Source organism: Gobius niger, assembly GCF_951799975.1.
Source record: "Gobius niger genome assembly, chromosome: 22".
NCBI classification, from domain to species: domain Eukaryota; kingdom Metazoa; phylum Chordata; class Actinopteri; order Gobiiformes; family Gobiidae; genus Gobius; species Gobius niger.
Window position 1 is genome coordinate 16,428,809 of NC_136873.1, and position 17,240 is coordinate 16,446,048.

The 17,240-nt window shown below is 39.8% G+C and overlaps 1 protein-coding gene across 1 annotated transcript; it reads left to right on the top strand.

The window, feature by feature from the left end:
- The first annotated feature begins 3,001 nt into the window (after positions 1 to 3,001).
- On the top strand, positions 3,002 to 10,409 carry LOC306981351 (angiopoietin-related protein 4-like). The gene is made up of 7 exons (XM_079580943.1): positions 3,002 to 3,455; positions 4,708 to 4,818; positions 4,903 to 4,978; positions 6,838 to 6,954; positions 7,049 to 7,144; positions 8,204 to 8,479; positions 10,042 to 10,409. The coding sequence occupies exons 1-7, from the start codon at positions 3,015 to 3,017 to the stop codon at positions 10,200 to 10,202; spliced, it is 1,278 nt and encodes a 425-aa protein (XP_079437069.1). The 5' UTR covers positions 3,002 to 3,014; the 3' UTR covers positions 10,203 to 10,409.
- The last annotated feature ends 6,831 nt before the right edge of the window (positions 10,410 to 17,240 follow it).

A 17,240-nucleotide genomic window follows, 5' to 3' on the forward strand; every position in this document is an offset into this window, starting at 1 on the left:
TACATGGAGTTACCAATATCTGAACATGTCTTATCTTTAAACACGGCGAGAACGTAAAACAGAAACAAGTCATTTATTTCCGGTCCAAAGCCCACGGAGTTGCCCTGTCCTGAGCACTGGCCTGTTTCATGAGGACAGTTTTGTAACGACGGTGTTGTTTATGAGACATTGTTTACGAAGCGGTAAAATGCCAAGAACAAGTTACAGCATTTTGGTCCAAAGTTCAGCTTATCTGGCCGTGTGCCATCGCCCGGAAACTTGAAAATGGTGCTTGGACTTGACATCCTTGTGGAGACATTTTTAAAAAATCTCATAAAAACTCTGCAAACCTCAGTCATTTTGACATTTTATGTGAAGTACCGAGGTTTTTTTAATCCTGTGTGAATGCACTGCAAAAAGTAATTATCAAGCATTGTCTTAAATGACTTGAATTGAGGAAATGTATCTTGTTTTGAGCGGTTTTCGCTAATTTAGTCATTTTTCCTGATCGGACCGAGTTTACTTTGCTCGTTTGAGGACATTTCAGACCAGTTCTAGGGTAGATCTCGCTTGAAATAAGAAAGTAAAATTGCCAATGAGATAAGACCAATTTTCTTACCCCACTGGCAAAGAAAATGACCTGAAATAAGGACGAAATGTATCGAAACGAGTCAGAAACATCTCAGAACAAGTGAAATAATCCAGGACAAATGCCCAACAACTTCTTAACTAGTCAAAACAACTAAAATTTGGATTATTATGCTCAAATTGAGATGTTTATACTGATCTAGTTAAATACTTTTTGCAGTGTGGATCAGAAGTCTCCACTTATCAAATCCTTTCCAACTGCTTTTTTTTTTACTGGTATGTTCAATAATGTTTAGATCTTCACAACAATAATGTGACCTGCACTGGTGACATGGCAGCAGATGTGCTGGATGATTATTTACCAAATGTTTGAAGAAGAAAAAGAAATGACGCTCAAAGCTCCTGAACATCTACTGTGCACTGGAAGGACAAACCTCAGTCTAAACGAGCCTCACTGCACGTATAGACTGAGGTTTGTACACAGAACAGCCCCCCCCCCCCCTCCCTCTGTGGACAGTGCACGTCCCGTAACAAGGGGCTCCAACGTGCTCGGGGAGTGACTGCAGCGGGGGTGAACTTTTACCTACTTCCCACAGCAGCATTCCTCAGCAGGCCTGGGATGACTTCTGTGTCAGGAACGAGATCAGCAAATATCTGAGTTTTAGTGGCAGTGTTGGAGTGTGAGTTAGTGTAAAATACAATACAATATTCATTCAAACTGACGGAGTAAAAAATAGACCAAACTCTTTCTGACTTTTTTGGCTAAAATAACTTCAACACGGCTGAAATCACTCCAAAGTTTGCTCAAAAAGTTTATTCAAAACCTGCATGGAGCAGTTCGGCTTTTTATTATTATTTTTTTTATTGGTATCATCAGCAAAAAGAACTGGAAAGGTGGTCGTAGAAACAGAAGCAAAATCATTAATATAAATAATAAATAATAGTGGTCCCAAAATTGACCCTTGTGGTACACCATACTCCACGGAATTCCTTTTAGATTCATGTTTTTTTTTATACTGGGCTTTACCCAAATCTAAAAGCTTCCGGACTGGAGAGCAACAATGTAACGCCTCATTTGAAAGCTAAGACCTACAAAAGCGACGGAAACCTTTCGTCACGTCGCCACATTTTTGTCACATTTTTGTTGTTTTTTTTAAATATTTTTTTTCTCTCATTTTTTGTCTGTGTTTTTCTCATGTTTTCGTTGACTTCTCATCCTCTATTTCTCGCTCTTTTGATGCTTTTCTTTTTCTTTTCTTTTTAGATTTTAGATTTCCTTCAGCGCGGTGTCCTGCACTGGTCCGCTCCTCCACCTCCTGCGCAGCACCCTCCGCTCCACAACTCACCATCTTCTGGGAAAACCTTAGAACCTTTATTCAAAACCTGAACAAGATAAAAAAAAAAAATCTTAAACACTAATATGTCACAAAATAAAAGTGATGATTTACACCTGGATCTGTCCATGATCAACACTGGTCATTTTGGCCTTTTGTTTGTTTTTAATATGAAAACATTAAATCAAATGTGAAAGGAAAATTGCAATACATTTCAAAAGTTTGAAATAGATTTTTTTTAAAATACCCAATGCAGTAACACTTTACATTACGGGCCGGTATGTCCTTGGTACTCACAGAGGTCATTCTAGATACTTATTGTGGTACTTACGGTGGTACTTACAGTGATACAGTGGTAAATCTAAGTATTTATTGTGGTACTTACGGTGGTGCTTATGGTGGTACTTCCAGTGGTAATTCTAGGTACTTCTTGTGGTACTTAAAGGATACTTGAGTGACAATTACAAGTTATGTACTTCTAGATACAGTGGTAACTCTTAGTAAGAGTTGTTTTATACTCACAAAACCAATAAGTACCATAGAGGTATCACTGTAACTACTAGAAACTATCACTTAAAGTACCAAAGTGAATAGAAGTACAACCTTCATTACTAAGAGCATTACCACTGTATCTCTTATAGTAGTAACTCTGTGTCTCCCTAACCCTAATCCTAACCCCTAACCCTAATTACTAGTAATTACCACTTTAAGTACCACAATAAGTACCAAGAAGTACCAACGTAATTACTATTGTAAGTACCACAATAAGTACCACTGTCATTACTAGTAATTACCACTGTAAGTACCACGGATTTACTCTCACATGAATAATAATACTAAATACTTTGTCGTATCCTCCCGCTCTCGCTCATTGACAAAAGCTCCCAGTAAAAATAGCTGCAATCTCTGCACCGGGACTCACATGTTTGTAATACTCTTCTTCTCTTGCATCATGACCCCTTCCCTCCCTGTCCTGGGACTGTCCCACACCCACACCCCCCTCCCTCCCTCCCTCTCTCTCTGGCTCCTCCCACTCCACTCTATAAAACCCCTCTCGTGCTCCTCCATCCTCCACAGCCACACTGCAACACTGAAGACAAACAAAGACAAACCATGACGAGCACCACCTCCGCTGTGGTGCTTCTGACCGCCCTGCTCACCGCCAACAGCTACCCCACGACGGGCGGCCGGGGGGACAAGCAGCAGCAGCAGCAGCACGCGTCCTGGGATGACGTCAACGTGGTGGCCCATGGGCTGCTCCAGCTGGGCCAGGCGCTGAGGGAGCACGTGGGCAAAAGCAAAGCCCAGATACGGGAGCTGAACGCCGGGCTGGTCAGCATGAACGCAACCCTGCAGAGGCTGGAGGAGCGGCGGGGGGACGGCAGCCAGAGGGGGACAGCGGCCGGGGGACGGGGGGAAGAAGAAGATGAGGTGTCCTGGGACAGCAGGGTGGAGGAGCTGAGGCAGAAGATGGACAGGCTGGAGCAAAGAGTGGACGAGGCGGTCAGGGAGTCAGCGCTGGACAGCAACTCCAGCCAGGAGCCTTTAGTACAGGTGAGGAGACTGCTGCTACTACTACTACTACTACTACTACTACTGCTACTACTACTACTACTACTACTACTATGTATACTACAACTCCTTCCACTATTATTACAACAACTACTGCAGATGCTGTTACTGCTGCTACTGCTCCCTGGTTCAGTGGATACAGGGGCGGACTGGCCATATGTCCATTCTGGAAGAGCACAGAGGGGCCACTGGCTCTAGGGCCACCGGTCCCGCCTCAACCGAGCTTTACCCAAATCTAAAAGCTAAAAAGAAAAGCATCAAAATAGCGAGAAATAAAGAGGATGAAAACAAAGCAAAAATGTGTCGGAAAAAAGTGACAAAAAATGTGATGAAAAGTCAACAACAACACGACAACAAAGCAACGAAAAGGCCACAAAAACGTGACGGAACCAGAACAAAAAATGATAGAAAAATGTGATAAAAATTCAACAAAGTGACAAAAATTCAACAAAAATGTGACAAAAACTCACCAAAAAATGACAAAAATTCAGCAAAAATGTGACAAAAAAGTGACAAAAAAGTGACAAAAATTCAACAAAAATGTGACAAAAAAGTGACAAAAATTCAACAAAAATGTGACAAAAAAGTGACAAAAATTCAACAAAAATGTGACAAAAATTCAACAAAAAAAAGACAAAAAATCAACAAAAAATGACAAAAATTCAACAAAAATTCAACAAAAAATGACAAAAATTCAACAAAAAATCAACAAAAATGTGACAAAAAAGTGACAAAAATTCAACAAAAATTCAACAAAAAAAGTGACTAAATTTCAACAAAAAGTGACAAAAACTCAACAAAAATGTGACAAAAACTCAACAAAAATGTGACAAAAACTCAACAAAAAAAATGGCAAAAATTCAACAAAAAGTGACAAAAAGCAATGAAGAAACAACAAAACTATGACAAAAAATGCGGCGACTTGACAAAAAGTTTCCATCACTTTGTAGGTCTCAGCTTTCAAATGAGGCGTTACACTCACTGTTGCTCTCCAGCCGAGAAGCTTTTAGATTTGGGTAAAGCCGGACTGGAGAAAATGCGCTCCATTAAGGCGGGTGGCAAGTCCACATTTACACTAATTTGGTCCAGGGCTGTTTTTCAGTCCCAGTCCGCCCCGGTGTGGATAATAGAAACATTGAATGGATATTTTGAAGTAGAATGAGTGATATTGGATGAGCGATGTGAAGTGAGCATCTGTGGGCTGTCCCCCTAAATCCATTGCTTTGTTTTGCAGAGAATGATGGCGGCGCAGAACCGACGCATCGACCAGCTGCTGGAGAAGATCAAGCAGCAGCAGGACAAGTTGGAGAAGCAGAGCGTCCACCTGCAGACCCTGCAAAGCAAGGTACGGCCCACTGCGAACCACAAACACACACACAGAGTAACACATCTGGTGCCTCGGCTAAATCGCTCTTTGGCTTTGTCACAGATTGGACACAAGAGGATGAAGTCTCTGAGGCACAGACAGGACGAGCTGGCGCAGAAACAAGACACATCGCAAAAAGGTGAGTCGTTTTTGGTTGAAGCGGAGAGTTATGCAACCATACTGTACCAACCATACTGAGATATGTACTTACCTGAGCTTAGACGAGTTGATACGTACCTGTCTGGTCTTAACGCGTGTGCTCAGTCACGTAACAAGACCGAACATGCTAGCGCTTAGCCTCCCCTCCTCTCCTCTATGGGGCCAAACGGGGGTGAAGCTAGAAGCGACCAAGCTCTTCCATGCTTTTGTCCTTCCGTAATGGACCTTTTAGTGATCCTAGCTGAATGAGTAGCTAACATGTCACCTTTACTTTCCATCGCGGCAGCCTCTCAGACTCTCTGAATTGTTTGTAGGGTTTCTGTTCAGCTGATGGCACCATTGCCACGGTAACACATAGTTCCAGCAAGAAAAACAGAAACCTTGTGAAATGCTCATATAGGCCATAACTTTCCGTGAAGGAAAGTTAAGGCGCCATGTTTACCACCATGTCAACTTTTTTCCATATAAAAGTTCCGTAATGCACCTTTAATGTTGTTCAAACTTAGTAATGTCGGGAAAAAAACTGTCATACACACTTTATATACACAAATAGTACAGATTTGAGAGACAGTACAAATTGCAGCGCATCATACTGGAACATAGTCTATAGCAGGGGTGCCCAAGCGCTGCGTGTGGTTAATACTAACTCTCTTCCATTCATTCTCAATGGTAAATATGGATGCAGTACACTTTTTGACCACTCATATTGGGGGCGCTGTTTCACTCCTTTCACAAAGTTAAGGAAACACTGTTGTGGTGTCTTGGTATTTTATCAATCACAGAGCGTTGTAGCATCAACTTTCACAGTTTTCCAACTTTTATTGCAAAGGTTGTTAATGTCAACAACAGTATATGTTAAAAATTGACTTATAAAAGAATTTATGCTGAACTGATATATCAAAAATAATCTAATGTGGCATTTTCTTTGAGTGAACGAATCAGGTAAAGTCACTGTAGGTGCTGCAGATACGGGTGTTTTGGTTTTTTTGCACTAAATTGCTACAATTGTTGATTTTGTTTTTACTAAAATTAGGCTTTTTCCATAGTTACCATTCGTTTTGATATAGTATGTTCTTTGCATAGATAGAAACAAATGCAAATGTAGGCTATCAAAAAAATAAAAAGTGAATGAAATAAAGTAACTTTATAATTGCAGTTATATGTGTTTTTCGTGCTTGACAGAGGCACGTTTTCATTTTGGCCCTCGGAGACAGAAAGTTTGGGCACCCCTGGTCTATAGGATACACATCCAATACCATTAAACATCATTATATAATGGAGAAACCACAGAAATTGTACTAACCAGACCTCGACATACTTTTACATAGGGACTGGCTTCTCCTCCCAGTTGTACGGGGCGAGAAAGCTAAGCTAGCTCAGACAGCTAAAGGCATTGCTCTGATTTTGATGGCTTCAAACTCTGTCTGCATCTGCATGGTTTGCACAGGTCGATCATCCATATTTACTTGCTTGTGCTAGCATAGAGCGTAAGGTGCACAGCTGAAGTGCGGTCAGTCAATCATCGACCCGCCGACCTTTGTGCGCCCTGTCACGCCCAGTCGAGAGGGGACACTCCGGCACAAACACGCTGATACCGCTGAGCAAAACAAGCCGCACTACACAACCACAACCTGAGGCTTTTATGCAACCGCGGCCCGACCTTTGCGCTCTGAGCTGTAGACGGGATGTCTTGTTGGCAGGGCGGCGTCCAAAGATCGCCGAGAAGGAGGAGCGCCCGGGTTAAAATGCAACCAGAACGTGGCGTCAAAACAATGGGATGGGTTGTTTTTTTTTGCTGATGAATAAGGAAAATGAATTTGTGTTTTGTCTGTTTTGTAGGTTTCGCAAAAGACTGCCACGAGCTGTTTGTCCAAGGCCAAAGGAAGAGCGGGGTGTACACGGTCCAGCCTGAGAACTCGCGGACACCCTTCAGTGTGCTTTGTGAAATGACGCCAGGTACACATTCCAAAAAATACACCATACCGAGACAAAACGGCAAAATCACCGCCGCTTTATAGTGAATTACAGCTGCTAATGACTTCGTTCGCAGGAGGAGGATGGACAGTTATCCAGAAACGTTCCGATGGATCCCAGAGTTTCGACCAGACCTGGGACGCCTACAGGAAAGGGTTCGGCAGCCTCAATGGTGAGCATCCGAAAAAGATCATTCTGCTTTTCTGATTGGATTATCGAATGACCTAATGTTCACAATCGGGTTTAAATATTGACTGATTCAAGAATGAACTTCAATGGCCCTTTTTCTTGTTCCAGTCTCAGGGAGTTTATTCAATGTCTAATTCCAGTTTCCAGAGTTTTGAGCCCCAAAACCGAGGCAACATTTGACTTTTTAAATATTTTTTCCACTTATAACTAGCTTTTTCCAAAACCCAAATCATCAGTCACCTTAAGGGGAGACCCTGCAGGCAAAACTAAATTTTTTCAGTTTTCAGGTTTTGGGCCAAATTGGTCTCTGAACATACAAGCTTTCACCCTGAAACAGAAAATATGCCAAATCTTCACAATAACAGGTTTAAATATTGCGCTGATTCAATGTTCCCCCATAGACTTATATGGGAGAACGCAATTTCAAGGGCCTTTTTCTCAAAACGCATTTTTCTGTCATTGTGGCGACACTATGTCCACGTCAGTCGGACCTAAAGACTTCAAATTTTCCAGCCTTGGACTGAACAATATTTGGAAGATTTTTTCAGAGGGATTTTTTATTATTTAATCCCTTAAGCCCCATTTATTGAGTTTTGAATGACAAAAAATAAGGCGAAAATTACATTTTTACACATTTTTCCACTAAAAAAGCAGCTTATTTTAAAACTAAACAAGAAATCCTAAATCCCCTCTGAGAAAGTCTTGGTAACTCATTCATCAATAAAATGAAACCATAAATTTGAATGTAGCTCTATCCATTATTCAGATTTCGTCGCCGAAAAGATGGGAAATTAAGGGCATTTTTAGGCATGAAAAACCTTGTTCTTATATGAAAAGATAAAATGTAAACTTGCAATGTATTTTTTTCTCACATTTATGCCAGTGATCTACAGCAGAAGTTTCAAATTGATATCTGTAAATATACATTTTTTCCCAATTCACCTGCAGTGTCTCGCCTTAAGTTCTGGCCAACCTCCAAGTTTGCTTTCCCCTACAGTCTGTGTAATGTGTTTGTTCACGAGACATTCCTTCATCCTTTCAGGCGAGTTCTGGCTCGGCTTGGACCACATCCACGCCCTCTCCAGGCCGGGCCGCCGTGTGCTTCAGATGGAGCTCTCCGATCGGTCGGGGCAGAGTCACGTGACCAGCTCGGAGTTCCGGCTGGACGGGGAGGAGGGGCAGTTCTCGCTCCACCTCGGGCCGCAGACAGGTTCCTCTGGTTCCTCTGGTTCCTCCGGCTCCTCGGCGCTGCCCTTCTCCACGGCGGACCGGGACAACGACCTCAGCGCGGGGGAACACTGCGCTCGGAGACACTCAGGTAAACGTTTCCTCCATCGTTTTGGAGCGATGGGATTTCACAAGTCTTTGGGATCCGTTCATATCACCGTTCAAAAGACTGGCTCTTTTTATATAGATTTGAATAACAGCCAGCCTAAAATGACAATGGTATTTACACTTTTACACTAACCTCTTCAGCCCCTTCACCTGTGGGACCAAAATAAATAAAAATCTAGTCCAGGCAGTTGGACACACTTGGACACAAGGGGGCGCCCTTCCAACCTTCTCAGTGTAAATGTGAGTTGACTTTCTTCAGAGTGAGACTTTAGGTCAGACACCATGAGTGACAGTAACATGACGCTAAATACACTGAGCTCTTTGTTTCCAGTAAAAAGGCTGAGGCCTCATTGCTCTTCAGTCACAGACTGAGATTTGAAGAAGGAAGTCACGGAGCTTCTGCTTTAGACAGAACATCAGACTTCTGCTGGATAAAAGAGTTATATCATATTCTGAAACTCAAAAATATGGTAAAGATAACAAATATAGGAGAAATTATTATTACAATTACAGAAAATAAACACATGATTGATGCATGACTCTACAGCAGATACAAATGACAAGGGTTTGTTTGTGTAGAATGAGAGTCATTAATAATTAACAAATATATTATTTATATACAGGATTTTTCAGACTTTTTACTAAGGAATACTTGAATTTCAATCTTTTATTGTTACATCCAGCAGAAGTGTAATGTTCTAAAGCAGAATCTCCATGACTTCTTTCTTCACTTCTCAGTCTGTGACTGAAGAGCAATGAGGCCTCAGCCTGTTTACATAAAATAAAGAGCTCAGTATTTAGTGTCATGTTATTGTCACTCACGGTGTCTGACCTACAGTGTAACTCTGAAGCCAATCAGATCACAGAGACTCAGAGTGGGCGGGGCTCAAATGTGACCAAACGCCAAGATCCAAGATCTGAGACTAAAATAATAAAACCCAGGGCTTAAGAGGTTAGAGGCTGCAACTGACAATACAAGTCATTTTTGTGCATTTCCCCCAAAAAGCCTGTTCCGTTGTTGGGCTGATTCTTGTGTTCTTTCGGGGCAGTTCTGGGTAAAATTGGCAGAAAGATCCATCTCTTTTCACAATTAAGATCCGGTTCGAACCGGCCACCTTAAAGAAGAGCCGGTCGGTTGGGGATACAGAGTTTAGAAGAAACTTGGGGAATAAATACAATATTCAATACTGTCAGTTCTTTTGTAGATAAAATACTCGGTATCCTCTTGAATTGGGAAGTTGTGTTTAACTGTAGCGTAGCTAGCGTATTTTATACGTCCCAGCCCAAGAATCAGATTTTCTCATTAGCGGGAAACTGATATTTTCATAATATTCAAAATGCCCAATAATACCCGGGAAACTCTGTGTAAACATTATTATATTATATTATAATTCAATTTGATCTAGAGTTTAAAAGCATGAGACAGGCTAATCAGCTATGTGCTAACTCATGGACATAAAAGACACCATTCAATATGTTTCTAAAACGTTTTAAACTGTTACGCATTTCGCTGGATTTTGAATATACTTTTCTTTGTTGCTGCAGGAGGCTGGTGGTTCGGCGGCTGCGGAGGCTCCAACCTGAACGGAGACTTCCCCAGGGGCCGCGGCAGCTCCCGGGACATGTTTTGGACGACGCCGGAGGGACACAGGACGGCTCTGAGGTCCACCGTGATGAAGATCGCTCCGCTCTCCACACAGCAATGATCCACCGGCAAAGACTCTTTCCTTCTGAACTCGGCACTCGTCACTTGGAGCAGTCTCATCGGCAGCTGGACTCTGTTTATTCCCTTTGTGAGGGAGGCTCAGGCACCATGTTTAACTGTGGGACCACTATGGAATATATCATTGTTCCAGAACAGTTGAATATATTTATCTACTTGAATGTACTGTTTTTGAGTGCAAATTTGTAAATTTTGTGTCAATAATAAATGTCTATTTTTTAAGGAGAAAGTAAGTAATGCTCTCAAACTTTCATTCATACATAAATACACATTGTAAATAGTGATCTATAGTTCTCTAATAGGCATTTAAGTAAAATTTTTAAGACATTTTATGAATAGAAAATCGAAGCCGCCCTCTGCTACTCCATTTTGCCCGTCTGGACATATATACATAGCTGTATATTCTCACATTGCATAGGATTTCTATAGACAAGCTCCACCGCCCCCCACCCCCAAAGTGTGATATGTAAAACACGTAAAAAGACAGAATATAAAAAACAGAACAAACAAATAATGCCACATTAAAAGCCTAAGGGCAAAATATTGTACAATAAAAGTCCACACAGATAAATATAATAGAAGTGCCTGTTTAAAGTGCCTTGTTTAAAGTGATCACAGCTAAAAGAATCCTAGTATTTTGGGTAAACTCTCGAAGCCTGCGTAAAAAGAAGAGGCGCTGTCAGAGTTCATCGTATGAGAGCTCCAATTCAAGTCATGAGAAAGAGTCACACCCAAGAATTTACATTTCTCAACAATCTGCACGTCAGAATCGTGGATAGTAATAGGCAACTGATTCATATTGTGACAAAAATCAATAACGAGTTCACATGTTTTTGAAGTGTTCAAAAGCAGGTTGTTTTCTCTCACTGAACAACATTCTCCACCTCCTCACGATAATGATTCATTGTGAACCGGAGCTTAGACCATGAATCTGAACAGGAGTCAGTGCCTCACTGTTATGCACAATGAGCTCCTTTGTTGTAAGAACGTTTATCTCTAAACAGCCGTCCTCACATGGACAAGTGATTAACATCCTGACTTTCCATCATAGTGTTCCCTTTCTGTGATAAAGCAACCAGCGCCACATCATCAGCGTATTTCAACTGTTTCAAAGATTTGCTTTGAATTTGAAAAGCATTTGCGTCAGTAGATAAAAGCAAAGGAGATAAAATTGTCCCCTGAGGTGCACCTGTATTTAGCACAGTCGCTTCTGAAATGCCAGAACCAAGTGTAACTCTTTGTGACTCTAAGAGAGCTTTTTGATGTGCAGACCAACAATTCTCCAGTTCTTTAAAAGATGTCTGCTCTACACTAAAAGGTTGAAAAGTTTCACAAACATCTACCATCTACAGATGTGTTCTGCAACATATTTGTCAAAGTTGTCAGCTTCGACTTTCCTGTGTTTTTTTCTGTTCTCTTTTGACATGCTCCAGCCGACGAGTCATTGACCCCCGTGTGAACCCTTGTTGGACATTCTCTCTGTTTAAATACAGGACAGCTACACACACTGACCTAAAAACGAAACCACAGAGAATGTAGAAAAATACAGTGCCTCTCAAAAGTACTAATACACCTTGAACTTTTGCACATTTTGTCATGTTTACAACCCTAAATGTAGCAGAGCGAGGTTTTTGTTTTTATCCTTAGCTTTAAGACACACAGATAAGTTCCATTGAAAAAGGGGCACAAGTGTTCCATTGGTTAAATAGAATTTATTTGTTACAAAATGTTTTTCTTTCATTGCATTTCATAAGTATGCTTGATTTAAAACCTTTAGCACATGTTTAGTCCATGAGATACAGATTCCACATTTAGGGTAAGAGTCCTCCAAAAAGTCCCCGCCGACCGCTGGACAGACCCAAATCAAGACACGGACATTTAGAGTGAAGACAAGACAGCGAGGGGCAGTGCTGGTGCTACTGCCTGCGCCTATTAAAAAGGAATGCATATTATTAATTACATATATGTTGGCCTTTGCTACCCGTCGCTAGAGTTGAAAACATACCAGTTAGCGCAACCTTTCGTGCGCTGTACCAGGGAACACGCTCATCAACAGGGCCATCGGGGAACCACACACCCAATCTACTGCCATGCTACAGCGCTGCGCCATGACGCGCTCCCGTGAAGGGACCCACAGCAGCACTAACGAGGAAACACTAATCAGGGCGAGCGTAAGGATGAATTTAAAATAAATGTTGCAGAGATATCTACCTGTCGGACAGAGCACACCAGCGCCAACACCGGGTACAACAGGCAGCAGGAGATACACAAGGTCAGAGGGCAAGCAACACTAACCTGAGGCCTTTTATAGTGCGCCCCTAGTGGCGCGCACAGGAACACCACTACCACAAATTACTCACATCACCACATAAACATAAAGATTTTATTTTGATTTTTTTCTGAAAGTTCACACACAGGTAACAGACAACTGTGAAGTGAAGGCAAAAATGATACATGATTCTGTTATTTTTCAAAAAATAGAAAACCGAAAAGTGGGGCGTGCATAAGTATTCATACAGCATGAATGAATACTTTGTGGACCCCCTTTTGCTGCAATAACAGCAGAAACTCTTTTGGGGTTTGACTCTACAAGATTTGCACATGTAGAGACTGACATTTTAGCCCATTCATCTTTACAAAACAACTCAAGCTCTGTCAGATTAGAAGGAGAGCGTTTGTGAACAGCAGTTTTCAGATTATTCCAAAGATTTTCAATAGGATTTAGGTCAGGACTTTGACTGGGCCATTCTAGCAGGTTAATATGTTTTTATTGAACCATTCCATTGTAGATTTATCTTTGTGTTTAGGGTCATTGTCCTGCTGAAGGTGAATCTCCGCCCCAGCCTCAGTTCTCTTGTGACTCCAGCAGGTTTTCCTCCAAAATGTCTCTGTATTTGGTTCAATCCATCTTCCCAACTATTCTTACAATCTCCCCAGTCCCCGCTGAGGAAAAGCAGCCCCACAGCATGATGCTGCCCCCCGTATATTTGACACTGGGGATGGTGCACTCAGGACCATGAGCAGTGTCAGGTTTGCTCCATACATAACGTTTTGCAATTGGGCCAAAAAGTTCAATTTTTATCTCATCTGACCAAAGCTCCTTCTTCCACATGGAGCTGTGTCCTCCATATGACTTCTAGCAAACTTCAAACTTCAGTTTTATGGTTGTAAACATGACAAAATGTTTAAAAGTTCAAGGTGTATTAGTACTTTCAAGAGGCACTGTATATTGACAAAATAAAACCTGGCTCCATCTATTATTTAGGCTTCGCCATTGAAAATAGTCAATTTTGGAAATTTGTAAGCATAAAATGTCTTTTTATTTATTTGAGAACATATCAGTAATTTACAGTAAAACTTTCAAATTGATATCTTTGTTCACCTGCAGTCCCATGAAAGTGTCATGTAAATGAGCAGAGCCAGTCGTCTCCTCTTGGCGCTGCCCTCAGAGGGAGCTCTGATGATTTGTGGGTATAAGAAAATGGCACAGGTGAAGAACAGACAGGTCCTAAAGAACTCGTCAAAGCTAAGGTAAGAACATATCTCAGTATGTAAAAACGGTGGCTTATTCCTTTAAATAAATATAAAGCCAGCCTTGAGCAATTCACCGCGGACCCAGGTCTGAGCAACACCGGGAAACTCCTGAGACTGTGTTTGCAAACAGGCCGAGGAGGCGGCTCCAAACAAGATGTTTTTTGAATGTTGAATCTACAGTACTCAAAAAAAGATACTCAATTACCCAAAAGGCTGCTCAATTAAAGTAACGTGTGATGTGTAATGTGCTAGTTTCCACCATTGGCTAATGCTAGCAGCTATAGGAATAACATTGAGCAGGCTAACGGACTCTACGGTTTCATCATTAGCCGTTGTGTTTACCTGCAACGCTCTGAGGTCATCTGAGGTCGACACCAGCTGCCCGGAACGCTGGGTCAAGATGACTTTGGCCAGAGGTACAAACACTTGTTTAGATTATAAAAAGAAACTCCTGGGTCACCGTGTTACAAAGGTTTCCTGCACTGCCTCCACACAATAGAAACCCCAGAGGGGGAGTGACTGCGAGGCCTCTGTGGGCCCATTACCGGGACCGGAGCCAGGAGAGGACGTGATACTGAAGTGAACTTTAATACTTCACTTGAAACATCATCTGTTAGTATAGTTTCAAATTTGAAGAAGGTTAAAAATAGGGCTCTCTTTTGACAGAAGGTGTATTCTGATTAAACTTATCTCTAAAGGCATTAAAAAATACAATTAACAATACAACAGTTAGTCGAGTGAAATGCCACTTTAATTGTTTGTCGAGTCTTTTTGATTTATTTTCCTGGGCCGTGAGTCCGGAACAGTTGAATTGAAGTGTTCAGGGGCGGACTGGGACTGAAAAACAGCCCTGGACTCTGACCAGCCTGGACCAAATTAGTGTAAATGTGCCTTAACGGAGCACATTTTCTCCATTTCAGCTTTACCCAAATCTAAAAGCTTCTCGGCTGGAGAGCAACGATGTAACACCTCATTTGAAAGCTGAGACCTACAAAGTGATTGTAACTTTTTGTCAAGTCGCCGCATTTTTTGTCATAGTTTTGATGTTTCTTCATTACTTTCTGTGGCTTTTTGTTGAATTTTTGTCACATTTTTGTTGAATTTTTGTCACATTTTTGTTGAATTTTTGTCACATTTTGTTGAATTTTTGTCACATTTTTGTTGAATTTTTGTCACATTTTTGTTGAATTTTTGTCACTTTTTGTTGAATTTTTGTCACTTTTTGTTGAATTTTTGTCACTTTTTGTTGATTTTTTGTCACTTTTTGTTGAATTTTTGTCACATTTTTGTTGAATTTTTGTCACATTTTTGTTGAATTTTTGTCACATTTTTGTTGAATTTTTGTCACATTTTGTTGAATTTTTGTCACATTTTTGTTGAATTTTTGTCACATTTTTGTTGAATTTTTGTCACTTTTTGTTGAATTTTTGTCACTTTTTGTTGATTTTTTGTCACTTTTTGTTGAATTTTTGTCACATTTTTGTTGAATTTTTGTCACATTTTTGTTGAATTTTTGTCACATTTTTGTTTAATTTTTGTCACATTTTTGTTGAATTTTTGTCACATTTTGTTGAATTTTTGTCACATTTTTGTTGAATTTTTGTCACTTTTTGTTGAATTTTTGTCACTTTTTGTTGAATTTTTGTCACTTTTTGTTGATTTTTTGTCACATTTTTGTTGAGTTTTTGTCACTTTTTGTAGAATTTTTGTCAGATTTTTGTCGAATTTTTGTCACATTTTTGTTGATTTTTTGTCACTTTTTGTTGAATTTTTGTCACATTTTTGTTGAATTTTTGTCACATTTTTGTTGAATTTTTGTCACATTTTTGTTGAATTTTTGTCACATTTTTGTTGAATTTTTGTCACATTTTGTTGAATTTTTGTCACATTTTTGTTGAATTTTTGTCACATTTTTGTTGAATTTTTGTCACTTTTTGTTGAATTTTTGTCACTTTTTGTTGAATTTTTGTCACTTTTTGTTGATTTTTTGTCACATTTTTGTTGAGTTTTTGTCACTTTTTGTAGAATTTTTGTCAGATTTTTGTCGAATTTTTGTCACATTTTTGTTGATTTTTTGTCACTTTTTGTTGAATTTTTGTCACATTTTTGTTGATTTTTTGTCACTTTTTGTTGAATTTTTGTCACATTTTTGTTGAATTTTTGTCACATTTTGTTGAATTTTTGTCACATTTTTGTTGAATTTTTGTCACATTTTTGTTGAATTTTTGTCACTTTTTGTTGAATTTTTGTCACTTTTTGTTGAATTTTTGTCACTTTTTGTTGATTTTTTGTCACATTTTTGTTGAGTTTTTGTCACTTTTTGTAGAATTTTTGTCAGATTTTTGTCGAATTTTTGTCACATTTTTGTTGATTTTTTGTCACTTTTTGTTGAATTTTTGTCACATTTTTGTTGAATTTTTGTCACATTTTTGTTGAATTTTTGTCACTTTTTGTTGAATTTTTGTCACTTTTTGTTGAATTTTTGTCACTTTTTGTTGAGTTTTTGTCACTTTTTGTCAAATTTTTGTCAGATTTTTGTCGAATTTTTGTCACATTTTTGTTGAATTTTTGTCACATTTTTGTTGAATTTTTGTTGAATTTTTGTCACATTTTTGCTGAATTTTTGTCACTTTTTGTTGAATTTTTGTCACATTTTTTCTATCATTTTTTGTTCTGGTTTTGTCACGTTTTTGTGGCCTTTTCGTTGCTTTGTTGTCGTGTTTTTGTTGACTTTTCTTTTTCTCGCTATTTTGATGCTTTTCTTTTTAGCTTTTAGATTTGGGTAAAGCTCGGCCCTTCTGTGCTCTTCCAGAATGGACATATGGCCAGTCCGCCCCTGGAAGTATTTCTATTGTGATGTAGTACTTGTGTACCAGGGCCAGTCATTGTGCGGAGGATGTGAATCTGTTTTGATTCACTGACACTGGGTCACAATGACCTGACCGATGACATTCACCCTCCTCTGAGCTGCTCAAACAAACACTTCACTTTTTCCACTGGGTGTTTCTCTTTCCCACGTATAGTGAACTGAAAGCATTCTGAAATGACCACTAATACATTAACAATATAAATAATACAATATAAAACGCCATGGCGACGTGAAAACAGGAAGTGACCTGGTTCTGTGTTTTTTTGTATGTATATTGTGTAACACTGGTACCTTGGGCTGTGCTGCTTGCACCATCTTTACATACTGGTCTAAACGGATCTGCAAATTATTCATAAAAGTATTAGTAGTTTAAAATATTCCAAAAATGACCCTAAAAATAAAACGATCTCATGATTACACAGCATTTTTTTTGCATGATGCTTTATTCTACAGTGGGAGGAAAAAGTTTGTGAATGCTTTGGAATCTCTCACATTTCTGCCTGAATGAATAAACAGTGTCTGCTTAAACTAATACCACCCAAAAAAATTGCACTTTATCATATTTTTATTGGCCATAACATGTAAACACTCAATTCAGCGTGGAAAAAGTAAGTGAAT

Bases quoted from the DNA above. Each gene is read 5' to 3' on its own strand.
- LOC306981351 (XM_079580943.1), top strand. From the start codon at position 3,015: ATGACGAGCACCACCTCCGCTGTGGTGCTTCTGACCGCCCTGCTCACC. The intron at 3,456-4,707 runs GTGAGGAGACTG...TTTGTTTTGCAG, and splicing joins GCCAGGAGCCTTTAGTACAG to AGAATGATGGCGGCGCAGAA. The intron at 8,480-10,041 runs GTAAACGTTTCC...TTGTTGCTGCAG, and splicing joins CTGCGCTCGGAGACACTCAG to GAGGCTGGTGGTTCGGCGGC.